Source organism: Pan troglodytes, chromosome 19 (assembly GCF_028858775.2).
Source record: "Pan troglodytes isolate AG18354 chromosome 19, NHGRI_mPanTro3-v2.0_pri, whole genome shotgun sequence".
Classification (NCBI taxonomy): domain Eukaryota; kingdom Metazoa; phylum Chordata; class Mammalia; order Primates; family Hominidae; genus Pan; species Pan troglodytes.
The window spans coordinates 14,189,748-14,217,117 of NC_072417.2; the positions used below are offsets into that span (position 1 = coordinate 14,189,748).

The window sequence follows — 27,370 nt, forward strand, 5'->3', positions numbered from 1 at the left end:
GCAGGGAATGGGCCATAGCCTTGTGTTAAGTCCTTGTATTTACACATAGGCCATCCAGAAACGGGCCCTAAGGGCCTACATAAGGAAAGAACTTATTAACATCCTAAGAAGCAGTAACAGTTAATATGTATTAAGAGCTCCCTGGGCCGGGCACGGTGGCTTATGTCTGTAATTCCAGCACTTTGGGAGGCCGAGGTGGGCGGATCACCTGAGGTCAGGAGTTCAAGACCAACCTGGCCAACATGGCAAAACTCCGTCTTTACTAAAAATATAAATATTAGCCGGGTGTGGTGGCGCGCGCCTGCAATGCCAGGTACTCGGGAGGCTGAGGAAAGAGAATCGCTTGAACCCTGGAGGCAGAGGTTGCAGCGAGCCGAGATCGTGCCACTGCATTCCAGCCTGGGTGATGGAGCAAGACTCCGTCTGTCTCTCAGGGAAAAAAAAAAAAAAAAAAAAGAGTTCCCTATATGCTGGCATTGTGACTTCTACTCTTTACACCGATCCTCTCATTTAATTTTAGCAATAACCTTACAGGGTAGATGTTATTGTTAGCTCCCTGGTGAGGAACCTGAGGCTCAGAGAGGTTAAATACTTCTCCCAGAGGAGATACAGCTAGGAAGAGACACAGCCAGGATTCAAATGCAGGTCTCTTAATTTGCTCTTGATATGTTTGCTGGGTGTACCTTTCACAGGCCAGCGTTCCCTCCCACTAACCACTACTTTCAGGTATATATGGTGTCATTTTAGTTCCATTTCATTTAGTGACAGTCCTTTCCATAAGAAAAAATAAAGTCAAGCTGTATTTTTTAGAATATGTCTAGGGAAGATTAAACATTGTTTGGACATTTAGGCTGGGCACAGTGGCTCATGCCTGTAATCCCAGCACTTTGGGAGGCCGACGGCAGGCGGATCACCTGAGGTCAGGAGTTCGAGACAAGCCTGGCCAACATGGCGAAACCCCATCTCTACTAAAAATAAGATGCAAAAATTAGCCAGGCGTGGTGGTGGGCACCTGTAATCCCAGCTACTTGGGTGGCTGAGGTAGGAGAATCGCTTGAACCCTGGAGGTGGAGGTTGCAGTGAGCCAAGATCATACCACTGCACTCCAGCCTGGGTGACAGCAAGATTCCATCTCAAAAAAAAAAAAAAAAAAAATTGTTTGGACATTGAAGTTGAACTTTGGGCAGGTTTAGGGTGTAAACACCTCCTTGTGTTAATCCATGATCCTTTCTTGTCAGGAGGGTTATTTTAGAATAAAACGCGTTTGTGGCCGAGCACGGTGGCTCATGCCTGTAATCCCAGCGCTTTGGGAGGCCGAGGTGGGCGGATCACCTGAGGTCAGGAGTTCGAGACCAGCCTGACCAACATGGAGAAACCCCATCTCTACTAAAAATACAAAATTAGCCGGGTGTGGTGGCACAGGCCTGTAATCCCAGCTATTAGGAAGGCTGAGGCAGGAGAATCTCTTGAACCTGGGAGGCAGAGGTTGCAGTGAGCCGAGATCATGCCATTGCACTCCGGCCTGGGCAACAAGAGCGAAACTCCCTCTCAAAAAAAAAAAAGAATAAAATGCATTTGTTTAATTGAGGAATAAATATTGCATTAGAATGACGGTAATTGCCTGTGTGGCTCCTGCTGTGATCCCAGCACTTTGGGAGGCCAAGGCTTGAGCCCAGGAGATCAAGACCAGCCTGGGCAACATAGTGAGATGCCCATCTCTACAAAAAAACATTTAATTAGCCAGATGTGGTGGCATGTGCCTGTAGTCCCAGCTACTCAGGAGGCTGAGGTGGGAGGATCAGGATCACCTGGGCCCGGGAGGTTGAGGCCACAGTGAGCCACGATTTTGCCACTACACTCCAACCTGGGCAGCAGCGAGACCCTGTCTAAAAAAGAAAAGAAATTACAGTAATGAACATGATGGTGCTCATTGGATTTATGGTTAACTGGGGAAACCAGCATCACCTAACTTCAGAAATACTTAAATCATGGTGAGTACTATGAAGAGGACATAGCAGACCTAGCCCAAGTTGGGGTATATGGAGGTCAAGGAAGTCTTCTCTGAGGAAATAACATTACATCTGAAACCCAAAAGTTGAATAACATAGTCAAGTGTGGGGAAGGAGTTACCTTCAGGAAAGCGCATGTTTCCAGGCCATTGGGCAGGAAGGAATGTGACTGTATTTAGAGAGTGAGAGAAGAGGCCACAGGGTAGACCCAGACCAGATCATGGAGGGCAGTAATGGGTGTGGGGACATGCGCCTGTAGTCCAGCTACTCAGGAGGCTGGAATGGGAAGATCAAGATCACTTGAGCCCAGGAGGTTGAGGCTGCAGTGAGCTCCCATTTGCCCTGGCCTTGATCCTCAGAGCAAATGGGGGAAGCCTTTGGAAGTTTTTAGTCTGAAGTGACGTAATCACATTTGGATTTTTTTTTAAAAAAAGAATCTGTTTTAGATTGGAAGGGGATCTGAGAGCTTGAATCCAAGTCCCCTTTTGACAGATCATAGATAGCCCATGGCCAGTCATGGAAATGGATCTGGGACCCAGACCTGTTAAATTCCATTTCGGCTTCAGGAACACATGCACACGACGCCAAGGAGAAGCTGAGGCCATAGCGTTGCCCCCCATCTCAGTGAGCCCTTTCTCTGCCCCCACTGAAGATCCTCAGTGGTTTGCCCACCTCAGTCCTCTCAGAACCTCCTCTGAGTGGGAAGGAAAGGTTCATTCCTGGTGTAAGGGAGAAGCAGGGGGAGTCCTCAGCCTGGTGGGAGAGGAGAAAAAAGGAAGAGGGATAAGCGAGCTGATGTACTTAACCATTTCCCTATTGTTGGGCAGTAAGTTTGAAATGTTCACTACTATAAAAAATACTGCAATGAATGTCTGCGTTTATATTGTTTTGAGAAAATTAATAAGTTCCTACAGCAGAGGATAAAAATTTGGTTCCAAGTTACTTCCAGAGTTGTGTTAGATTACACTAATTGAATGAAAAGTACCAGTTTTATCAGTTCCTTCCTAGTCTAAAATTTTAATAGTTGCTCATTTAAAGCATTTCCATAATTTGAATTTCTTTGCAAGATGAGGAATATATTGCTTACTAATTGTTTCTTGTGTCTGCCTCTTTTGATCTTGCCTTCTTACATTTTCCTTTAAAATATGGGTAAAAATGGGCCAGGTGCGGTGGCTGTTGCCTGTAATCCCAGTACTTTGGGAGGCTGAGGTGGGCGGATCACAAGGTCAGGAGTTCAAGACCAGCCTGACCAACATGGTGAAACCCCGTCTCTACTAAAAATACAAAAAAAATTAGCCGTGCATGGTGGTGCACGCCTGTAATCCCCGCTACTCAGGAGGCTGAGGCAGAAGAATCACTTGAGCCTGGGAGGCAGAAGCTGCAGTGAGCCGAGGTCGTGCCACTGCACTCCAGCCTGGGCTACAGAGTGAGACTCCATCTCAAAAAAAAAAAGATGGGTAAACATGAAGAGAAAAAAATCAGGACACGTTTGAAATTGACACCATTTATTGTTTTATGACCAAATAAGAGTGTCAGAGAATACATATCTTGGGCAGGTCCCAGAAAGTGTCTGCCATCTCCCCCACTTTAATTCTGTGTACTGGCCTAAGGGCAAACAGCTGGCAGGAAGGTGGTGTCTTTAGGAGAGAGAGTACTTGGATCCACTGGAGAGTATGCTCTGAGGGAAGCTGCGGCACTTGCAGAGGGGAGTGGGGTGGAACCAAATGGAGCCCTTTTCTGGAGACACACAATGCTATTCCCAGTGAGGTAATCTAGGAACTCTACAGGGCACTGCGGTCCTTAGCTGAGGTGCTCAAGGACTCCGGAAGGAAGTCATGTTCCCCATTTACAACCCGTTCCCTAGTGTGGGAAGCCAGCCACAGAGAAAGGAAGAACTGACGGCAGGGGGTGGGGCAAAAAGACAGCCATGATGGGTCCGTCCTGATGACCCCAGCATCAGACGTGGAGGTCACTTTGCTCTGTCATGGCTGGTCCCTGTGATGTGGCATTGATAGCACCCAATGTATAAATTTCCCGTTGGGCAGCATCCTGGGATTCCCAAAGGCATGGGATCACTGGGTGCTGGACGGCTGGGTTTAGGACAGGGCCTGAACGTAAGTAGAGGCAATTCACGTGCTCCTGGAATATCAAAACAGAAAGGAGCTCTTGAGAGGCTGGCACTCTCATCTTCCCAGTGAGGCAACCAGTGCCCAGGGAGAAGGGCCTTCCCAAGTCTGAAAGGAGCTACAGTTCATGCTTCACTTCTCCCCATTTAAAAGCCAGTTTCCGGCCAGGCGTGGTGGCTCATGCCCATGCCTGTAATCGCAGCACTTTGGGAGACCGAGGTGGGCGGATCACGAGGTCAGGAGATCGAGACCATCCTGATTAACACAGTGAAACCCCGTCTCTACTAAAAATACAAAAAATTAGCCGGGCGTGGCGAGCGCCTGTAGTCCCAGCTACTCGGGAGGCTGAGGCAGGAGAATGGCGTGAACCCGGGAGGCGGAGCTTGCAGTGAGCCGAGATCGCGCCACTGCACTCACTCCCATCCAGCCTGGGCGATAAAGCGAGACTCCGTCTCAAAAAATTAAAAAAAAAAAAAATACAAAAAAAAAAAAAGCCAGTTTCCATCAGAGTAATGAGCTCCCACTCTTGCACCAAGATTATGCAGAAAAATGGTGGGAGCTGGGGGCTGTGCAAAAAGCAAGGAAACTGGAAGAGTGTGACACTGTCTGGAAGCTGTCAGGGGATCCCTGGCTCTTCTGAGCATGGGGCCCCTGATGGGCAGTCAAGAGATCACTGGTAGGCTTGGCCGGCCTTGAAGAAACAATGAGGTTAAATCCTCTAAGGAAGCAAAGTCTAAAGGGGCAACCTTACAGCTAAAGACAGTCAACTTCATTAAACAAAAGCCTCACCAAACCTGGCTCCTGTCTGCCGCCTTCACCCAGGTTCTCCGTTGTTCCTTCCCATATCAAAGCGTCTCTTCACACCTGTGCTTCTCTTACCTGGAATGCTTCCCCCTCACCTAGTTAGGCTGCTATAACCTTTCAGATTTCAACTCATAGGTCACTTCCTTGGGGAAACCTTCTCTGGCTACTCCTCGCTGACCTCTCCGACACCCCATTCCGTCTGTGATGACGGGTGCGATCATTTGATAAGGGTTCAATGCCCCATTAGACTGGAAACCCTCGGGGGCAGGGATCGTGTCTGTGTTGCTCATCTCTGTCTCAGCAGCATCTGGTCCAACACCTGACATGTCACAGGGACTCCATAAATATTTCCTGGCTGAAGGAATGACTAACTGTAGGAAGACATTTTCCTTTTTTTGGAGACGGAGTCTCGCTCCGTCGCCCAGGCTGGAGTGCAGTGGCACGATCTTGGATCACTGCAACCTCCATTTCCCGGGTTCAAGCAATTCTCCTGCCTCAGCCTCCCAAGTAGCTGGGACTACAAGTGCACGCTGCCACGCCCAGCTAATTTTTTGTATTTTAGTAGAGACAGGGTTTCACCGTGTTGCCCAGGCTGTTCTCAAACTCCTGAACTCAGGCAATCCGCCTGCCTCGGCCTCCCAAAGTGCTAGGATTACAGGCGTGAGCCACCGTGCCCGGCTAGGAAGACATTTTCATTGCAATATGAAACAAATAGTATGACTATCCTCAGGTTCTGTGGCTTCTGCCAGCCATTTCGAAGTCTGGTTAAAATCAGCAGCCATGACCCCTGCCTTTTTTGCTTCCTCCCAAACCTCAAAGTCACCAAGTTATAAAAATGCAAGGCTTTGCGTCAGTGAAGAAGTGACACACCTAAGTGGATCACCTGGATCTTCACTTTCTTTTTTTTTTTTGAGACAGAGTCTCACTCTGTCACCCAGGCCAGAGTGCAGTGGTGCAATCTCAGCTCACTGCAACCTCTGCCTCCCAGGTTCAAGCGATTCTCCTGCCTCAGCCTCCCGAGTAGCTGGGACTACAGGCGTGTGGACACCATGCCCGGCTAATTTTTGTATTTTTAGTAGATATGGGGTTTTGCCATGTTGGCCAGGCTGGTCTCGAACTCCTGACCTCGTGATCCACCCGCCTCAGCCTCCCAAAGTGCTGGGATTACAGGTGTGAGCCACTGGGCCCAGCCTGGATCTTTACTTTCTAATCAGAGAGCAGTATAGGCTTGTTGCAGCTTCCCTTCCCAGAAAACCCAAAGCGAGGAAGTTGCTTTGCTCTAGGAGGGTTCCTGTTCTGGAGACCATGTCCCTGGGCCCCAGGAACAGTCTCGCTGACACCTGCCAGGCCCCTTCTCTCCAAAGCCTCAGTGGAGGGATGCTCTCACCACCCCCGCCTTTCTGTGTGCAGAGAGAACCCCTCCAAAGAGGATGCTTCCAGGGAGCCGCCCAGACAGCACTGGGACTGGTTGAGTGAGGGCAGCGCTGGAGGACTTTTCTGCCAGGTGGCTCGGGCAATGGCGAGGGCTGAGCTCCAGGTTTCTCACCTTGGGTTTACGGGGAGACAACTCACATACAACGGGGTAGGAGAAGAGAGCTAGTCAGCTCCCAAGCCCAACATCGAAACGTACTTCATGTCCATTTTTGACAGGGGAGACTGGGTCTTAAGCGCCAGTGTCAGGAGAAGTTCATTACCTGAGTGAATGTGTAAGAAACCACACGAGTTCTCGGCAAAATCAGGGAGCCTCCTGCATTAGTAACACTGGCTGCCTCTGGGGATCAGGGAGGACGGAGGTTGCTTTTCACTGACTATCCTTTTGCACCTTTTAAACTTCGAATCATGTTAAGTATTACCCAGTTAAAATATTGTAACTTAAATCAGCTGAGCATACTGCTGCTTTCAGGGTGGGGGAGGAAGCCTCTTGGTCTCTAGGTAGCATGCGTGTAAGTCTGACCTAGAAATTGGCTCCATCCACCAAAGCTGGCCTTTTTCCCCTGAGAACCAGGGCTTCTTAAATGTCACTGTGCACACAGATCACCTTGGAATCTTGTTGAAACGCAGGTTCTGATTTGGGTGGGGGGCGGGGGAGCTGGGACCTGCATTTCTAGCAGGCTCCGGTCCCTGGACCCCACTTTAAATAGCAAGGCTTGACCGGGTTTGGTGGCTCACGCATGTAATCCCAGCACTTTGGGAGGCCAAGGCTGGCGGATCACCTGAAGTCAGGAGTTGGAGACCAGCCTGGCCAACATGGTGAAACCCCATCTCTGCTAAAACTACAAAAATTAGCCGGGCATGGTGGTGGGCACCTGTAATCCCAGCTACTTAGGAGGCTGAGACAGGAGAATCGACTGAACCTGGGAGGCGGAGGTTCCAGTAAGCCAAGATCACGCCACTGCACTCCAGCCTGGGTGACAGAGCGAGACTCTATTTCAAAAAAATAAATAAATAAAAAGCAAGGCCCTACAGCGATGGAGGCAGAGAGCAGCTGAGGGTGCGGTAGGTGGGTGTGGCCGTGGCATAAGACAGGTGGGGACGGAGGGAGGGGAATGAGGGCCTGCCTAACTCAGCCCGTTTACACCTGCTGAGTGGCGCCATCCTTGATCTCATTAGCACTTCAGGCCCAGCCTCTGAGGAGTGGTGGGGAGGGCAGGAGCTCGGCAGGGTCAAGGCGACTGTATCTCCCATCTGGGCAGGTCCATATTCCCCGGGTGTCCCGAGGCTGGCGGAGTCAGATGGAGCAGAGGCCTCTTGCCTCCCCTTCCCCATCTTAACTAGACTCCCCAGGAACTGGCTTCCCCCCTAAGAGCCAGCTGCCTCCTGACTGCTCCAGTCCTTTCCTGGTTGCCTCCATGGCCACCTTTAAATTTTATCCTTGGGGCAAGCCCAAATGTCCCCTTGGGTGTTGTCCAAGAGCTTTCTCTGAGCAACCATCATTCTCGGCAGGGATTTCGGAAACCCTGCTAGAGGCTAGAGGAAGGCCAGCTGGAGTGGCTGGGCCTGGCTGTGATGTCTCTGTTGGCTTTGGAGGAATTACACACGGGCCCCTCTCCCTGAGGGTAGGTCAGCATCTTGTTTAAGCACCTCTTGGTGGGCCCAGCACACAGCATGCGTCAATACGTGTTTACAGCTCATATGAATGAGTGAAGGTGCAGCCAGGTTGAGGGAAAATCCAAACACTCCACTTCCGCTCAGGGCACTGGCCTGTCCCTTTCCCTGGACACCTGCTCCAGGGACTCCTCTTCTAGGTCCGAGCCCCTCTGACCATTGGGAGGCTCCCCTCCTCACTCAGCAAAAAGCTTGCAGCAATATCCCAAAGTTCAGGAGAGATGGCCGTGCCTGGAAGCCCCTGTCTCATGCAGGCACAGACTCCTCTACCCAGTTCAGAGCTGCGGGTGGTTCTGGCCCCAAAGTCTTCAGCGACACTGCTGGTAGCCAGCAGCCCTGGCTACATCTCCACTGTCTGCAGCTGCTCCAAATTCACCTGTGCATTCTGCAAATGGCCAGACCTGTGTGTGGGCGGGAGGGGGCGCACAGGGCAGAGAGGACTGTTGGAGGCCGGTGGGTGGGCCAGCCTCACCAGAGGCAGCAACGCTCTTGGCAGCACTGCAGGCAGGCAGAGCATTCAGAGAGAGCACAGCCTGCCAGGGTTCCTGCGGAAGCCCAGCACGCATAGATGCTCAGGCAGAAGCCTCTGGAGTTGCCCCGGCAAGGAGCAGCAGCAATTGCGGTGGCAGCTGGAGCGTGGGCCTGTGAGTCCACAGCCTCCCACAAGCCTCAGCGAGGCTCAGCCAAGACAAGCCAGGCGGTCGGGCTTCCCGCTTGCTCAGAATGGGAGCTCAAGTGAGCACCCAGGAAGTAAGAGTAGCTCAGGGAGCACAGGAGGGCTGCCAGGTTCTGGGTCTACCCCATATGGACCCCTAGCCTCCAGCCTCCTTGCCCCACTGCTGCAGCCCCTGCCTCTCTCTCTCCTCACTCTTCTCCAGCCCAGTCTATTTCTTGCTCCTTCCCTGCCCAGGCCCAGCTCCCAGCTGAACGCTGCCAATTCCTGAGTCAGCAAGGAATGAAAGCTGGGCCAGGAGAAAGGCCACCAAGGTCAGTGAGTACCTGGGGTGTGGTTTGCAAGAGAGTCACAGAACCCCAGTCTGACAGCAGGAGGTGTCCAGCCCCCACTGGGAGGGGAAAAAAGGGAAAACAAGGCACAGAAAGGGCCAGGCACCTGCTCACCGCACAGGTACCCTGCAAGGCAGACGCAGAGCAGGCCCGAGACAGGCCCCCCACCCAGCCAGGCGCCCTCCCCACGCAGGCTGAGCCTCGTCTGCAGAGAAGCCAGCGCCCCCAGGAATCGTGGCCCAAGGACCCCCCGGCAGCACGGCCAGCAACCTCCTGAGGCCGGGGCAGCCCCAGAATCGCACACAGAAGAGGGGCTGAGGGGGGGTCATCTGAGCACAGAGACGTTCGGCAAAGGCAGAGTAACTCAGGAGAACCTCATCCTACAGACACTGCCAGGATTCAAATCTCAGCGCTGCCATTCACCGGCTGTGTGACTTGAGCAAATTACTGAGCCTTTCTGTGCCTCAGCTTCCTCATTTGTAAAATGGGGAAGATCGGTGTCTATCTGATTCAGTTGCTTACATGAGTTAACAAATACGGAGAGTACAGAGGGGTTCCGGGCAGAGAGCCAGTGCTGTGGAGCAGCGCGCTGTTATCATCTGAGCGCCGGCACGGCACAGCAGGCACCCATGGCCATCCAGGGCCTCGGGAGCTAAGGGGGACCTTGCGGGGTAAAGCACCAGCCCCTTCCCACCGAGGCTCCCCCAGTTCCTAGATGTCCTGCCTTGTGGCCAGCTTACACCAGAGCAGAGGGGTCCGCTGGAGCTGCCAGGCATGAGAAGCCCCAACTGGGGACCCCTCTCTGCAGGACCCAGCTGTCGGGCTCTCTGCCTAGCAGTGGCCTCACCTGTGGGGCTCCAGGAGCTGTGGGCACACAGATCCGTTCCCCTTCTGACTGCTGCTTCCACGCTTCGCCTCGGGCGGCTCCTGCAGCTCCTGCTGCTCCGGCATCCCCAGCAGCCCCGGCCCAGATGTGAGCTGCTCAGATAGCCCCAGCCCCGATGCCTCGTCCTCGGCCTCCTGGGAACTGTCTTCTAGGCCCCTGGACAAGATACAAGCTGTTCACCTGGGACAGCCGTGCAGGGTGCCTCCCCTCCTAGACGGGCGGAGTGGGCCTTGAAGAATCCCTCGCCCTGCAGGCCGCCACCCTGCTTCCTCCATCCTGGGTCCTTCACCCTGCGTCCTCCACCCTGCTTCCTCCACCCAGCATCCTCCACCGAGTCCTCCACCCGGCTCCCTCCACCCTGAGTCCTCCACCCTGCATCCTCCACCCAGTGCCCTCCACCCAGCATCCTCCACCGAGTCCTCCACCCTGCGTCCTCCACCCTGCGTCCTCCACCCTGCATCCTCCACCCGGCTTCCTCCACCCTGCGTCCTCCACCCTGCGTCCTCCACCCTGCGTCCTCCACCCGGCTTCCTCCACCCGGCGTCCTCCACACTGCGTCCTCCACCCTGCGTCCTCCACCCGGCTCCCTCCACCCTGCGTCCTCCACCCTGCGTCCTCCACCCTGCGTCCTCCACCCGGCTCCCTCCACCCTGCGTCCTCCACCCTGCGTCCTCCACCCTGCGTCCTCCACCCTGCGTCCTCCACCCGGCTTCCTCCACCCTGCGTCCTCCACACTGCGTCCTCCACCCTGCGTCCTCCACCCGGCTTCCTCCACCCTGCGTCCTCCACCCTGCGTCCTCCACACTGCGTCCTCCACCCTGCGTCCTCCACCCGGCTCCCTCCACCCTGCGTCCTCCACCCTGCGTCCTCCACCCTGCGTCCTCCACCCGGCTCCCTCCACCCTGCGTCCTCCACCCGGCTTCCTCCACCCTGCGTCCTCCACACTGCGTCCTCCACCCTGCGTCCTCCACCCGGCTCCCTCCACCCTGCGTCCTCCACCCTGCATCCTCCACCCTGCGTCCTCCACCCTGCGTCCTCCACCCGGCTCCCTCCACCCTGCGTCCTCCACCCTGCGTCCTCCACCCGGCGTCCTCCACCCGGCGTCCTCCACCCGGCTCCCTCCACCCTGCGTCCTCCACCCTGCGTCCTCCACCCGGCGTCCTCCACCCTGCGTCCTCCACCCTGCGTCCTCCACCCGGTGTCCTCCACCCTGCGTCCTCCACCCTGCTTCCTCCACCCGGCTTCCGCCACCCTACGTCCTCCACCCTGCATCCTCCACCCGGCATCCTCCACCCAGCATCCTCCACCCGGCATCCTCCACCCGGCGTCCTCCACCCGGCTTCCTCCCCCCTACGTCCTCCACCCTGCATCCTCCACCCGGCTTCCTCCCCCCTACGTCCTCCACCCTGCGTCCTCCACCCTACGTCCTCCACCCTGCATCCTCCACCCGGCTTCCTCCACCCTACGTCCTCCACCCTGCGTCCTCCACCCTACATCCTCCACCCTGCATCCTCCACCCGGCATCCTCCACCCTGCATCCTCCACCCGGTGTCCTCCACCCTGCGTCCTCCACCCTGCGTCCTCCACCCTGCATCCTCCACCCTGCTTCCTCCACCCGGCATCCTCCACCCGGCATCCTCCACCCTGCATCCTCCACCCAGCGTCCTCCACCCTGCTTCCTCCACCCTGCGTCCTCCACCCTGCGTCCTCCACCCAGCGTCCTCCACCCTGCGTCCTCCACCCTGCGTCCTCCACCCGGCTTCCTCCACCCTGCGTCCTCCACCCGGCTTCCTCCACCCTGCATCCTCCACCCGGCGTCCTCCACCCGGCTTCCTCCACCCTGCATCCTCCACCCGGCATCCTCCACCCAGCATCCTCCCCCCTGCATCCTCCACCCGGCTTCCTCCCCCCTACGTCCTCCACCCTGCGTCCTCCACCCTACGTCCTCCACCCTGCGTCCTCCACCCGGCGTCCTCCACCCTGCGTCCTCCACCCGGCGTCCTCCACCCTGCGTCCTCCACCCTGCGTCCTCCACCCTGCGTCCTCCACCCTGCTTCCTCCACCCTGCGTCCTCCACCCTGCTTCCTCCACCCTGCTTCCTCCACCCTGCTTCCTCCACCCTGCGTCCTCCACCCTGCATCCTCCACCCTGCTTCCTCCACCCGGCATCCTCCACCCTGCATCCTCCACCCGGCGTCCTCCACCCTGCATCCTCCACCCTGCATCCTCCCCCCTGCTTCCTCCACCCTGCATCCTCCCCCCTGCTTCCTCCACCCTGCGTCCTCCACCCGGCTTCCTCCACCCTGCGTCCTCCACCCGGCTTCCTCCACCCTGCGTCCTCCACCCGGCGTCCTCCACCCGGCTTCCTCCACCCTGCATCCTCCACCCGGCTCCCTCCACCCTGCATCCTCCACCCGGCATCCTCCACCCTGCGTCCTCCACCCTGCGTCCTCCACCCGGCTTCCTCCACCCTGCGTCCTCCACCCTGCGTCCTCCACCCGGCGTCCTCCACCCGGTGTCCTCCACCCTGCGTCCTCCACCCTGCGTCCTCCACCCGGCTTCCTCCACCCTGCTTCCTCCACCCTGCATCCTCCACCCGGCATCCTCCACCCGACATCCTCCACCCGGCGTCCTCCACCCGGCGTCCTCCACCCTGCATCCTCCACCCTGCATCCTCCACCCGGCATCCTCCACCCTGCATCCTCCACCCTGCATCCTCCACCCTGCATCCTCCACCCGGTGTCCTCCACCCTGCGTCCTCCACCCGGCTTCCTCCACCCGGCTTCCGCCACCCTACGTCCTCCACCCTGCATCCTCCACCCGGCATCCTCCACCCAGCATCCTCCACCCTGCATCCTCCACCCAGCGTCCTCCACCCGGCTTCCTCCCCCCTACGTCCTCCACCCTGCATCCTCCACCCGGCTTCCTCCCCCCTACGTCCTCCACCCTGCGTCCTCCACCCTACGTCCTCCACCCTGCATCCTCCACCCGGCTTCCTCCACCCTACGTCCTCCACCCTGCGTCCTCCACCCTACGTCCTCCACCCTGCATCCTCCACCCGGCATCCTCCACCCTGCATCCTCCACCCGGTGTCCTCCACCCTGCGTCCTCCACCCTGCGTCCTCCACCCTGCATCCTCCACCCTGCTTCCTCCACCCGGCTCCCTCCACCCTGCATCCTCCACCCGGCTCCCTCCACCCTGCATCCTCCACCTGGCATCCTCCACCCTGCATCCTCCACCCTGCATCCTCCACCCTGCGTCCTCCACCCTGCGTCCTCCACCCAGCGTCCTCCAACCTGCGTCCTCCACCCTGCATCCTCCACCCTGCGTCCTCCACCCTGCGTCCTCCACCCTGCGTCCTCCACCCGGTGTCCTCCACCCTGCGTCCTCCACCCTGCTTCCTCCACCCGGCTTCCTCCACCCTACGTCCTCCACCCTGCGTCCTCCACCCGGCGTCCTCCACCCGGCGTCCTCCACCCGGCGTCCTCCACCCTGCATCCCCCACCCTGCATCCCCCACCCTGCTTCCTCCACCCTGCGTCCTCCACCCAGCGTCCTCCACCCGGCGTCCTCCACCCTGCATCCTCCACCCTGCATCCCCCACCCTGCTTCCTCCACCCTGCGTCCTCCACCCAGCGTCCTCCACCCTGCATCCCCCACCCTGCTTCCTCCACCCTGCGTCCTCCACCCTGCGTCCTCCACCCTGCGTCCTCCACCCAGCGTCCTCCACCCGGCTTCCTCCACCCTGCGTCCTCCACCCGGCTTCCTCCACCCTGCGTCCTCCACCCGGCGTCCTCCACCCGGTGTCCTCCACCCTGCGTCCTCCACCCTGCGTCCTCCACCCTGCTTCCTCCACCCGGCGTCCTCCACCCTGCATCCTCCACCCTGCATCCTCCACCCTGCGTCCTCCACCCTGCTTCCTCCACCCAGCATCCTCCACCCTGCGTCCTCCACCCTTCCTCCTCCACCCTGCATCCTCCACCCTGCGTCCTCCACCCTGCTTCCTCCACCCTGCTCCCTCCACCCGGCTTCCTCCACCCGGCGTCCTCCACCCGGCTCCCTCCACCCTGCATCCTCCATCCTGAGTCCTCCACCCAGCGTCCTCCACCCTGAGTCCTCCACCTGGCGTCCTCCACCCTGAGTCCTCCACCCGGCTCCCTCCACCCGGCTCCCTCCACCCTGCGTCCTCCACCCTGAGTCCTCCACCCTGCATCCTCCACCCTGCGTCCTCCACCCGGCTTCCTCCACCCTGCATCCTCCACCCTGCGTCCTCCACCCTGCTTCCTCTACCCTGCGTCCTCCACCCTGTGTCCTCCACCCTGCATCCTCCACCCGGCTTCCTCTACCCTGCTTCCTTCAGCAGCACAGTCAGGACTGTGGTTGGGGTTCAGCCTGTGGCCAGGGTCAGGGCGCAGGGCTATAACCCAGGGCTGGGGTTCAGGCCGTAGCTGGAGTGCAGTAAGGCGAATGACCCAGGCAGACCCTGCACCCACTGTCCCAGGCTGTGGGGGCGCTGAGGGAGTACTAAGGTGTCTGTCCCAATTCCCATTCTGATCCCTGCTTCTCCAGAAGGCCTTCCCCAAAGGCCGAAGCCACAGCCCCTTCCCCTTCCCGCCCTCCCACAGTCATCAGGGTTCCCCACCCACGCTGTGCTCTGCCGCTGTGAACACGCACACCCCACCGAACCCAGGGCCCAGGAAACTCCGGAAACAGCCTCTGCATGGAAGAAAATATCCGCTTTTCTTTCCTTTACTACTCCAGCTTCCCTCAGCCCCGGCGCACCAGGACCACCAAGTCCAAGAATCCCAAAACAGAAGTGCTGCAGACACCATTCGATTCGTAAACCAACTCTCTCATCTCCCAGATAGAGAAACCGAGGCCCAGGGAGGCCTGGGACTTGTCCAGAATCAGGCGGAGCCTGTGAACTCTGTCTCCCGCCCTGTGGCCCACAGCGCCCTCTCCTCCCACTGCTGCCGAGGCCGAATCCGGTTCTGTAGAGCATGTACTCAGAACACTTCTCCTCCCCGGGCCCTCCAGCCCCTGCCTCCCACCCCAGCCATCAATATCACATCAGGGCAAAGGCTCAAAGCCACGCGGGTGCTCCACAGGGCTGCCCTCGGGCCGCCGGCCTGGAAGCAGAACTGACCTCACTTCTTCGTACTTCTTGTCACGGTAAAACTCTCTCTTTTTGATGAGGTAGATGAGTACCAGGTCGCAGAAGAAAGCACCCTGCAAAAGAGGGGTTCCTGATTCAGAATCCTAGACCTCTGAGAGCACTGTTCGTTTGCGGCACTTTGCCCCTTCCATCCTGCAACAGCCCCTAAAGGAGACATCACTGTCCCCATTTAACAGATGAGGAAACCGGGCTCAGCAAGGGGCACCCTTGTCCAACACCACAGAGCTGGTCCATGGTGGAGCTCAAGCTGGACTGGAGCTCCCCCGATCCCACAGGCCAGGCAATCCCCGACCCCGCACCACCCGGACCCCATCCAATCGTTCCTTCAACACATTTGCTGGGCACCCAGCACGTGCCAGGGTCTGCACCGAAGTACAGAGAGGATCTGGACAAGAGAGACCTCCTGGGCACTCTCCCTCTGGTGCAGGAGACAGGTGTGTCGATGACGACCCAGATAGGACTTGACTCAGCCTGGGGAGGGTCCCTATTCAGTCCTTAAGGACTAAAGAGGAGTTTATACAAGACAAAGAGGCGGAAGGACATTATGGAGGGAGGAACAAGCCTGTCACATCTGGGAAATGCCGCAGGGCCTGTGCGGGAAGAGGGAGAGGCGCTTCTGGAGAAGGGGATGGGGACTGGCCTGTTAGGCTTCTTAGAATGTTTCCGAGGCATTGGTCCTCATCCTCTAGGTGAGGCGGAGGTACCACAGCCCGAATTTTGGCATTTAGAAAGATCCCTGTGGTAGTCAGTGTGAGATAGGTTGGAAGGGTTCTAACCAACAAGGACGCTATGGTGCTAGTCAAAGAAAGATGATGGGTGCCAGGTGCAGTGGCTCACACCTGTAATCCCAGCACTTTGGGAAGCAGAGTCAGGTGGATCACCTGAGGCCAGGAGTTCGAGACCAGCCTGGCCAACATGGTGAAACCCTGTCTCTACTAAAAAATACAAAAATTAGCTGGGCTTGGTGGCGGGTGTCTGTAATCCCAGCTACTCAGGAGGCTGAGGCAGGAAAATCGCTTGAACTCGGGAGGTGGAGGTTGCAGTGAGCCGAGATCACACCACTGCACTCCAGCCTGGGCAACAAGAGCAAAACTCCATCTCAAAAGAGACAAAAACAAAAGCAAAAACAAACAAAAAAGGAAGATGATGAGGTGGACGACCCCAGCTCAGCCCCTCACACCCAAAACGTGCCCTACGGACCAGAGCGGGTCATACAATTGCCCCTCTCCTCCAGCAGAGGGAGACTCCACCCACAGCACAGGGCAGGGTTGGGGCCTGAATGATGGAGGAGAGTGGAGGTGGGAAGGGTTGGTGGAGGGGCCAACAAGGAATCTTGGTCCCCTGACCCTGGGTGCTGCACATCCATCCCCTAGATGCCAAAAATGTTGCTTACCAATTCGCTGCTCCCCAGAGACCAACCCCAAACCTAACCTTGACCACCACCTCTTCCTGCGCCATTACTTCCAGTTCACAGGTCTGTCCCCAGAGGGTGCTCTGATTTTACCCACATCACAAGAAAGTGATGAATGGGCTGGGCGCAGTGGCTCACGCCTGTGATCCCAGCACTGGGAGGCCAAGGTGGGCGGATCACCTGAGGTCAGGAGTTGGAGACCAGCCTGGCCAACATGGTGAAACCCTGTCTCTACAAAAATACGAAAATTAACCGGGCGCGGTGGCGCACGCCTGTAATCCCAGCTACTCAGGAGGCTGAGGCAGAAGAATTGCTTGAGCCTGGGAGGCAGAGGCTGCAGTGAGCCAAGATCATGCCATTGCACTCCAGCCTGGGCGACAGAGTGAGACTCCGTCTCAAAAAAAAAAAAAAAAGAAAAGTGATAGCTGAAGGTGGGCCTTCTGTAAGAAAGTAACAGGCGCAAACATCCAGGACCCTCCCAGTGACTGTCTGCAGGTAGGGATCCATGTGGGGCTCACTTTTCTTGACCCCCTCCCAGGAACGTGGTCCTGGTACAGGACACAATTTTCCCGGTTTTAACAAAAGTCACCCCTGGGTCCCAATGGGCTCCTCCAGTGGGGCTGTCTTGTGTGCACAGGGAGAGGAATGAGGGAAGAGGCTGCCGGAAACCTGGGAAAGGGACCTGCCAGGATGGGCACTGACCACTCCCATGGCTCTCAAAAACTCCAGAAGGACCACGGGGCAGTGCAGACTCAGGATGCCTTTCCCTGCCCTCAGCCCCTGTGTCTCCTCCCCTGTGAGCCGCTCTCGGCCCCACTGAAGGGCCACCTCTAAGGAAGAGTCACAGGGCTGTCTTCCCTGCCTCTCAGCCTTTCAGTCGGGTGGTTCTCAGCCAGCTGGGATTTTGCTCCATCACAACTGCAGGGGAGGGTGCCCCTGACATCTAGTGGGTAGAAACTGGGAATGCTCTTAAACATCCTACAATGGGCTGGGTGCGGTGGCTCACGCCCATAATCCCAGCACTTGGGGAGGCCAATGCCGGAGGATTGCCTGAGCCCAGTGGTTCAAGATCAGCCTGGCCAACATAGTGAGACCCCATTTCTACAAAAAATTTAAAAATTAGCCACAGGTGGTGGTGCACCTGCAGCCCTGGCTAGTGGGGAGGCTGAGGTGGGAGGATCGCTTGAGCCCAGGAGTTCAAGACTGCAGTGAGCCATGATCATGCCACTGCCCTCCAGCCTGGGCAACAGAGCAAAACCCTGTCTCTGAAATCAACATCCTCAGGGTCTGGGAAAATATAGTATCGACCAGAAAAGTGTGAAATATGAAATAGAAAACAAACAAAAACCTCCTGCAACACCCAGCACAGCCCTCTGTGCATTGTGGAATGTTTAAGGGCGTGTCCAAGGATGTGCGTAAGACCACAACACAGAATTCTCCCACCCAAAAAGTCAGCAGCACCCAGGCTAAGAAACTGTCTGCAGCCTAGCCCTTTTTTTTTTTTTTTGGAGATGGAGTTTTGCTCTTGTTGTCCAGGCTGGGGTGCAGTTGTGCGATCTGGGCTCACTGCAACCTCCTCCTCCCGGGTTCAAGCGATTCTCCTGCCTCAGCCTCCTGAGCAGCTGGGATTACAAGCATGTGCCACCACACCTGGCTAATTTTTGTATTTTTAGTAGAGGCAGGGTTTCTCCATGTTGGTCAGGCTGGTCTCGAACTCACAACCTCAGGTGATCCGCCCACCTCACCCTCCCAAAGCACTGGGATTACAGGTGTGAGTCACTGCGCCCGGCCTAATCCTGCCCTCTTTTAGCAGAAGTAGAAATGGAGACTTTAGAAGTTCAGGGACTCACCTGGGATCCCAGGGATATCCCAGCCACGCCTCAGCTGGGGACTGACCTAAACCCACCCACCAGCTGCAGAGTTACCGGCACATGCCTCCCTGGCTCTGGAAAGAGACTTGGGCTGTCACTGCTACCTGGGGACAGCTGGCAGAGCGTGAAATCCCAGAAAGCCCTCTTTTCCCACGCCTATTCTGATCTTGCCAGCTCTGGTTCTTTCTGGGGGCACTGGGACACGGTCCTCCTGAACAGCAGCCTCCCCCTCCCTGCCAGTGCCGCCGCCGGGGAGAGGGTGGGAAGCGGGGAGGGAGGGGAGGTACTCACAGCACCCATGAGCGCCACCCCAGAGCCCACGTTGATGATGGTGGGAATGATGCTGAACTTCCCTGCCTGGAAGATAAGAGACAAGGCCAGTGAGCGAGGCAGGTTGGACAGCGGGGCCCCCAGGGACCCTCCCAACGTCCCCCGCCCCCCGCCCAGCCTCAGAACAGGAGAACGCACAGCTAGGCCCTCAGGGACCCTCCCAACGTCCCCCTCCCAGCCCCCGCCCCCCACCCAGACTGAGAACAGGAGAAGGCACACGCACCTTGCCGTTCACCATCACGTCAAAGCGGATCCCGTAGGCTTTCATCAGGGTGCGGAACTCCACCCCGGCTGCGTCTCGGTAATATCTGGCAAATCTGAGGGAGACAGGTCCCAGGGGAGGCCTCAGCCTGCCTGGCCTTCCCTCTTTCGGCAGCACTGATGTGGCTGCTCTGGGGACTTAGAAAGACTCCCGGGGCCCTGACTCTCAGCAGCCCCAGGAGCGGCTTGCAGACCTTCTCACTGAGCCAAAAACAAAGAGGCATCCAGCTCTTTGAAATCCCTGCCAGACATTCCCTGAGGAGCAAGGGCTTCCCCACCCTACTCTGAGCAACCCTTGGGTCGCCAAAGCGCGGATGGAAAGGATGCGGCAGAGGCCGCAAGACTCGGCTTCACGGAGAGAAACAGGCAAGAACACGCACTCTCCTCTCCCAGAGGCACCTCCAGCTTCGGTCGCTGGCTGCTCTGCTGGGGTCCACACCTCTCCTGGGCCATCTGTCCCTGCACCTCCTGCTCTGACGCCCACCCCCAGGAAGGGGCCTCAATAGTGCTGGCACCCAGAGGAGTGAGTGCCACTGATCATGGTCAGGTCACAAGTGGGCACAAGGCAGCGGTTACCTGAAGTTGTACCCGGAGGAGACAGACTTTGAAAGTTTATTGTCCAGACGGCTAAAAGAATAGTGAGGGTGGCACTCAGAGGCAGCTTTATCAAGATCACAGTTCCATTCAATATTAATTCCTATCACACCACCCTTGATGAAAGAGAGATGAGGGTCAGCACACACAGCTTTCCGGAGACGGACAGCATCCCAGGCCAGCCCTTCACCGGCACTGGACAATAGGAGGAGGTGCTCAGGCACGAGGTCAGCCCCTCGAGACCACCCTCCGGGAGGCTTAGTCCCCCCATGGAGCGGCTGAGAACACTGCGCCGCCCCGGCCCCAGGGCTGCCTCCCTCATTCTTCAGGGAGAAGGGAGCCGCCCAGGGTGGGCCTCTCTGGACAGGCACTTCACACTCCAGCCAGCGTGTGCCAAAGGGGCTCCCTCTGCCTCACCTTCGGCTGGTGCCCCAAGGACTCAGAACCGCACAGCAGGTGCCAGGTCTGGCTCTCACTGACTGCCCGTGGTCTGAGCGCTGCCACAGCCTGCCTGTGTGCCACAGCCAGTTCTGAAAACACTGAGTCCCTGGGGGCAGGTGACTTTGCAGGGCCACCCTCGCCTGCTGCCACGGCCTGCCTGTGTGCCACAGCCAGTTCTGAAAACACTGAGTCCCTGGGGGCAGGTGACTTTGCAGGGCCACCCTCGCCCCACGAGTCCCCGTCCACACCCTCCTCGTCACAGAGCCAGGCCCAGCGCCCCCAGGCCCTCAGGGAGGGCTCCCTGCGTGCACCCCACCCACCTCCAGGGCTATATCCTGGAAGTCGCTCCCAGCCCAGCGGATCACGGAGCCCAGTCGGAAGATGGGGCAGTAGTGGTTCTTGGGGCCAAAGTGGCATGATTTCAGGAAAGATCTGTCCTTGACATCCATCACATTGCTCCTGGGTGGAGGCCACGGGCAGTCGAGAAATGAAGTAAGACTTGATGTTTCCGGGCCTGGCCAGGAGTCACTCGGTCCCTCACCAACCTGAGTGCTGACAGCTCCCCACAGCAGCACCCCACTTTACAGCAGGGGAAGGGGCACCCCAGCACCACCCACCGTTTATTCACATGCAGACATCACCCACTCACATGCAGACATCACACACACGCACACACGCGTGCACGCACGCACACGCGAACACACGCACACACACATGCACACACGCAAACACACGCACACACACAAACGCACGCACACACGCACACACACAGACACGCACACACACGCATGCACACGCACACCCAGGCAGAGACCCACGGAGGGCCAGCCAAGGCCCCTCATGGACCAAGGCCCACCCCTGGCCCCCAGTAGCCAAGCCCACGTACTTGGAGAAGTTGAATTTGGGGAAACGGATGTGGTTCTTTATGAAAATGGTGAAGTCTTCGGCCTCCTTCAGCAATGGCTCCCTGAAAACCAACCCAGAACAGCCTGTCCAGGAGGCCCCACCCCTGTGCCCCTCCCCCAGGCCTGGGCCAGTGTGAGGCCTGTTCCTTGGGTCCCCTGGAGCCTCTGCCCAGGACAGTTAATTTGCTCATGCTGGGGAGGCCGTCGGGTCTTGCTGGGACAGCCTGACTCCTCCCTCAGCGTGAGGCTCCCAGAGTGGGCAGGACTCCACCCTCAGGCTGGGACCCACCGCGTGGGGCTGGGAAACCCCTCAGGGTCCTGAGGCTGCAGCCACTCACTCCGGCCTGGAGCTTGTCTCCAACGGGCACCAGGCAAAGATCTCACAAGTGCCCCTGGCCAAGTTCTCTCTCCGCAGGCAGCGGCCGGTCTTCACTCCTGCAGGGGTGGGACAGGATCAATGCCAGGAGCCTCCCACTCCGAGTCCTCCTTCAGCCCGTGGCCGCTCCAGGCCCTCACCGTTTCCAGCTGTAACCGCCTCCCCAGGGTGGCAGTCGCTGTCCTTGGAGCACGCGCCATCAGGAATGCCTTCATTCTGCCAGGAGAGAAGGGGCACCAGGATGGGGGGGTTCCCCCAGCTCAGAGCCAGGTCCCACTCCAGGAGATAGAATAGGGGTTCTTCTTCGGCCTGGCCCACACACACTCTGAGAACCTGCTTCTCCCCCATATAATGCAGGAACCACACCCAGGTGCACACAGCCTCCCGAGACCCTTGGAGGACAGACACCCTTGCTTCAGAAGAGAGTAGACCCCAACCACTGCCGGTGGCTCTCCCACCCCCACACCAGGGCCCCTCGCCAAATCAAACCTCAGCACAGACGTTCTGCCGCTGGTTGGGGGTCACAATCAGGTTGGTGACCACAAAAAAGACGTTCTCTCCCTAAGGAACCAGAGAGGCACTAAGGAATCTCCTCCTGCCCCTTAAGGATCACCCCACCTTTCCAGCGTTACCTGAAAGAGGGCGGTCCCTCTGCCTGGGCACTGGGGATAATGGGGCCACAAACTTGGTATACTCTGCCCATCTGCTCATGGACCCCACAGTCCCCAAGTAGATGTCCATTGATAGATCTCCTCCAGACTCACAAACCCCAACTGCCCCAGGATCCGGGAGAAGTGGGCGCAGGGCTCAGGCTGCCCTGGCCCTGGCCAACTGTGAACAGGCTGGAGAGCTATTCCCAGAGGCAGTGACTTAGAAGGGGGGTTCTCTGTGCCAGCCCACCTGACTCACAATGACCTGAAAGTTCTCTGGGTCCCATTTGTTCTCAACAGACTCAGATAGAAAAAAGCAGTCACCCGCGGCACAGTCAAAGAGGGCAGGGGTTTGGCATGGGAGGTAGGATCTGGACAGGGTTGCTCTCTGCAGGCCCTGGCAGCTGTCTTGGGCCAAGAGAGATGATGGATGGGGGTCCCTGCGTATCCAAGAAGCTTCCCGTGTGACCCACCCGAACCAGGCAGTCCCTGCCAGCCTTGGCCGCGTGCTAGGTGGGGACTCAGACCTGGGCTGGAATGACATAGTCAGCGACATCCCAGATCCGCTGCCCAAGATCTGAGGTGTTGGTGAAGGCCACGCCCTTGACTTTGGTGATGACAGCACTCTGCAGGGAGGTGTCGACGTCTTGGTAACCCTTCTTTATCAGGAACACCCATCTGTGGGAAGGGGGCCGGTACGTGGGCATCAGCCACACTGCTGCCTTCGGGGAGCTTCCCCAGGCCTCGGGGTGGGGTAGCAGTCACAGCAACTCCTAGTTGAGGTGGAGCAGGCTCAGGGCTCCACCTGTCCCACCAGCTCCTGGGCAGGGGCCACAGCTCCCACTGCTGACTGAAACCCAGTCCTGCAAGCAGCAGAGGCGACAAGCAACCCTAGAGATGGGGGCCCTGAAGAGGCAAAGACCAGCCGGGCGCGGTGGCTCACGCCTATAATCCGAGGCAGGCAGATCGCAAGGTCAGGAGATTGAGACCATCCTGGCTAACACAGTGAAACCCTGTCTCTACTCAAAAAAAAAAAAAATACAAAAAATTAGCCAGGCGTGGTGGTGGGCGCCTGTAGTCCCAGCTACTCAGGAGGCTGAGGCAGGAGAATGGCGTGAACCCGGGAGGCAGAGCTTGCAGTAAGCAGAGATCACGCCACTGCACTCCAGCCTGGGAGACAGAGTGAGATTCTGTCTCAAAAAAAATAAATAAATAAATAAAAGAGGCAAAGACCACTGTCCACTCAGAGGCCCCAAGTGGACAAGCCTGGGCTGAAACCAGCTCAGCCACATACTGGTTTGGTGACCCCAGGCAAGCCAATTTCCCATACATAACATGGGGTGACAGCGCCTCCCTCTGGGGTTGTGATGGTGCCTAACCTGAAACCAATCACGAGGAGACCTCAAACAAACCCAAACTGAGAGGCATTCTACAAAATAAGAGTACAGGCCAGGCACGGTGGCTCACACCTGTACTCCTAGCACTTTGGGAGACCAAGGCAGGAGGATCGCTTGAGCCCAGGAGTTTGAGACCAGCCTGGGCAACACAGTGAGACCCCATCTCTATGAAAAACAAAAAAGTAATCTAGGCATGGTGACACCAGCCTGTCGTCCCAGCTACTCGGGAGGCTGAGGTGGGAGGATCCCTTGAGCCTGGGAGGTCGAGGCTGCAGTGAGCCATGATTATGCCCAGGTGACAGGGTGAGACCCAGCCTCAAAAACAACAACAAAATAATGAAATAAGAGTACAAATCCCATACTTGTTGACACTAAAAACACAAGCAACAAAAGAAAAATAGGTAAGTTGGACTTCATAAAAATTTAAAATGTACATGCATCAAAAGACACTCTCAAGGAAAGTGAAAAGACAACCCACAGAATGGGAGAAAACATTTGAAATAATGTAGCTGGTAAGGGTTTAGTATCCAGAAGATATAAAAAACTCTTATAATTTAACAATAAAAAGGCAAATAATCCAATTTAAAAATGAGCAAAGGATTTGAATAGACATTTCTCAAAAAAAAAAAAAAAAAAAGAGATACACAAATGCCCAATTAAGCATATGAAAAGATGCCGAACACCATTGGTCATTAGGGAAATACAAATCAAAACCACAATAAAACACCACTTCACTTCCACTAGGATGGCTATCATTTTTTAAAAACCCTACAGATAACAGGTGTTGATGAGGTTGTGAAGAAATTAGAACCGCCGTATATCACTGATAGGGATGTAAAATGAGGTAGTTATGGTAGAAAACAGTTTAGCAGTTCCTCAAAAGGTTAAGGATCGAGTTACCACATAAGCCAGAAAATTCCCAAGAGACTGAGAACATGGCCAGGCACAGTGGCTCCCGCCTGTCATCCCAGCACTTTGGGAGGCCAAGGCGGGTGGATCACCTGAGGTCAGGAGTTCGAGGCCAGCCTGACCAACATGGTGAAACTCCGTGTCTACTAAAAAAATACAAAAATTAGCCAGGCATGGTGGCCCATGCCTGTAATCCCAGTGAATCCAGAGGCTGAGGCAGGAGAATCTCTTGAACCCAGGAGGCGGAGGTTGTAGTGAGCTGAGATCATGCCATTGCACTCCAGCCTGGGCAACAAGAGCGAAACTCCATCTCAAAAAAAATAATAATAATAATTAAAAATTAAAAAATTGAAAACATGTTCACAAAAAACTTGTACATGAATGTTCTCAGAAACATTCTTCTTCTTTTTTTTTTTTTTGAGACAGAGTCTTGCTCTGCTGCCCAGGCTGCTGGAGTGCACTGGTGCGAGTAGCTGAGATTACATGCGCTTGCTACCACACCCAGCCAATTTTTGAATTTTTAGTAGAGATGGGGTTTTACCACGTTGGTCAGGCTAGCCTTGAACTCCTGACCTCAAGTGATCCACCCACCGCGGTCTCCTCTCCCAAAGTGCTGGGGTTACAGGCATGAGCCACCACACTCAGCAGTGTGAAAACCACCCAAATGTCCATCAGCTGATGAATGCATGAGCACAATGTGGCAGCCCCACACGGCAGGATAGTATCAGCCACAAAGAGGAATGGAGGGCTGATAGATGCCACAACATGGGTGAACCTTGAAAACATGACACCAAGTGAAAGAAGCCAGAAAAAAAAAAAAGGCCGTATACTATACAATTTCATTTATACAAAATACCCAGAATAGGCAAATCCATAGAGACAGATTCTCCTGCCTCAGCCTCCCGAGTAGCTGGGATTACAGGCGCCACTATCATGCCCGGCTAATTGTTTTGTATTTTTAGTAGAGACAGGGTTTCTCCATGTTGGCCAGGCTGGTCTCGAACTCCTGACCTCAGGTGATCCGCCCACCTCGGCTTCCCAAAGGGCTGGGATTATAGGCATGAGCCACAGCGCCCGGCCGCCAATTTCCTAATTTTCATACTTGTACTTAGTTAAATATGTCCTGCTTTCCCTGCCATGTGAGGACACAGCGAGAGGGTGGCCATCTGCAAGCCAAGGAGAGAGCCCCCCCTGAGACCCCGAACCATGCTACCACCCTCGTCTCAGATTTCCACATCCAGGACTGCGAGAATTAAATTTCTATTGTTCAAGCAAAAGCAACTCCATTTATTCATTCACGCGTTCATTTCACATCTATTCCCTAAGCAGTTAAGTGCTGCTGGGGCCCCACCCTCAGGGCATTCCCCGACTGACAGCGACATCAGGCAAATGATCCCCCAAATAAGCCCAATAATTACACTGTGGGAAGGCCAGGGAGGAAGGGAGAGGGAGTTACTGGAAAGCCCAGATCTAGGGGCTGAGTGGATGCTAAGGGAGTGGAGGAGGACAGGCAGGCCTGACTGAGGAACAGCACAGCGCCTACGAGGCCGCTCAGGTGGGAGGCGGCCAGGGGCCTGGGGATGCAGCTCAGAGAACGCGGACTGCTGGATCTCCGAGGGAGAGCCAGGCGTCAGGGCTGCCCTCCCAGGAGGAAGCAGGAGGAACTCCACCGCATTTACTGAACGAGTGGAATGAGGCGCATCCCCATTGTCCAGCGCTGCTTCTCCCCTCCACCTGCTCACCCCCCACCCACCCCGGGGTCAGGGCTCTGAAGGCGCCTGGCAGAGCAGCCTCCACAAGTTGCCCCTTTGGGTTTGTGGCGCCAGCTCCTGCCAGGTGGCATGAGGATGGGGGAAGGGGATGGCCGAGCTGGGTGCAGAGATAGAGGCCTCTGGGCAGGACCCCCAGCTGGACACCAGAGAGGCTGGCCGCGGGTGGGGCAAGTTGACCGGAAGGGAGCTCAGGAACATGCCGGGCTGATGAGTTTCTCCAGCTCTGAGTAGGCAGTGACACCCTGTGATTATAAATAACCTGCCGGCGCCTGGGTCAGCTGCCAGGCCAAGGCCCAGGGAGGCTCCTGGGGCGACAGCTGCCACCCAGCCCCCTGGCATCCCTGCCCCCTTCCCATGGCCCTAACACGTGGGGACCCGACTCCGGGAGAAGCAGCTGCAGGGAAAGCCTGATAAATCGAGGAACCCAGAAGGCCCCTGCCCACCTCTCATCACCTCTAGCGCCAGTGGGGGAGTGGAGAGCCCCCTCTCTACACCCTACTCCTACACCCAAGGACCCAAAGAGGACCCCCACCGCAAGCAGGCTCACAGACCCCCAGCTACCGGGAAAACCGCGTGCACGCCTGCGAATTCCAGGACCCTGGAGAAGGACGCGGCGGCTGGCACCGGCCCTGCCCCTCCCCCGCCTTCCCAAAAGTCCGCGGAGAACTTACACGACCAGGTACGCCAGGATGGAGGCCTGCAGCAGCCGGTACAGCAGGCCCACCTTCTTGTTCTTGGCGATGACATACTTCTCGGTCTTGTAGTCGAACAGCGACAGGCAGAGCCCCTTGCAGCCCGCCTGCCCCATGGCGCGCTCTCAGCCGGGCTTGCGGACCGCCCGGCCCACGTGCGCTCATGGGGAGCACTCGGTCCCTCGGTCCCTGCGCGCCCGGCGCTCGCCTCGGCCCGTCTGCGCCCGCTCAGCTGCAGCCCGGGGTGTCCAGCAGGGCTGCGGGGCGCGGGGGCGGGTCGGGGCGGCCTTTTATTGACGCGGTTGAGAAAGCCTCGGCTGGGAGCTGGGCGGCGGCGAGCACCGGAACCTCAGACCGCGACCTTGCCGCTACCTCTTCTTCCTCCTCCTCCTCCTCCTCCTCCCCTGACACAGTGACGCCCCTGCAACCTACTCCCCAGCCACCGGTCTGGGAGTGCAGCCCCCCGGATGCGCAGGACCGCGCTGTGCTGTTGCCCAGCTGAAAGCAGCGATCGCGGAGGAGAGGAAGTGAAAGGGGGAAGGGCTCCTTTTTATTTTATTTTAAATTTATTTATTTATTTATTTTTGAGACGGAGCCTCGCTCTGTCGCCGAGGCTGGAGTGCAGTGGTGCGATCTCAGCTCACTGCTACC

At 57.0% G+C, this 27,370-nt stretch overlaps 1 protein-coding gene across 6 annotated transcripts; it reads right to left on the reverse strand.

Moving 5' to 3' along the window:
- Positions 1-1,921: 1,921 nt before the first annotated feature.
- P2RX5 (purinergic receptor P2X 5) lies at positions 1,922-27,232 on the reverse strand. Of its 6 annotated transcripts, none has more exons than XM_009431578.4 (13): positions 26,699-27,219; positions 22,477-22,627; positions 21,789-21,860; positions 21,440-21,515; positions 21,262-21,358; positions 20,905-20,985; positions 20,339-20,477; positions 19,560-19,693; positions 18,946-19,039; positions 18,684-18,749; positions 15,081-15,163; positions 9,897-10,091; positions 1,922-2,762 (listed from the first exon to the last, which is right to left on the reverse strand). In XM_009431578.4, exons 1-13 carry the CDS (start codon positions 26,833-26,835, stop codon positions 2,723-2,725), a joined length of 1,365 nt encoding a protein of 454 aa, XP_009429853.2. In that variant the 5' UTR covers positions 26,836-27,219; the 3' UTR covers positions 1,922-2,722. The 6 variants fall into 6 exon arrangements, with proteins under 6 accessions (XP_009429853.2, XP_009429854.2, XP_009429852.2 ...); XM_009431579.4 differs by lacking the exon at positions 1,922-2,762 and adding an exon at positions 3,498-4,148 and having other exon boundaries at positions 26,699-27,208; XM_009431577.4 differs by lacking the exon at positions 1,922-2,762 and adding an exon at positions 7,345-8,445 and having other exon boundaries at positions 26,699-27,232.
- Between the last annotated feature and the right edge of the window lie 138 nt (positions 27,233-27,370).

Coding starts and splice junctions, on each gene's coding strand:
- P2RX5 (XM_009431577.4), bottom strand. CDS start 26,835: ATGGGGCAGGCGGGCTGCAAGGGGCTCTGCCTGTCGCTGTTCGACTAC. Junction 21,516..21,788: donor GGCAGAACGTCTGTGCTGAG/GTTTGATTTGGC, acceptor CTCTCCTGGCAG/AATGAAGGCATTCCTGATGG. Junction 21,359..21,439: donor GGCGGTTACAGCTGGAAACG/GTGAGGGCCTGG, acceptor CCACCCCTGCAG/GAGTGAAGACCGGCCGCTGC.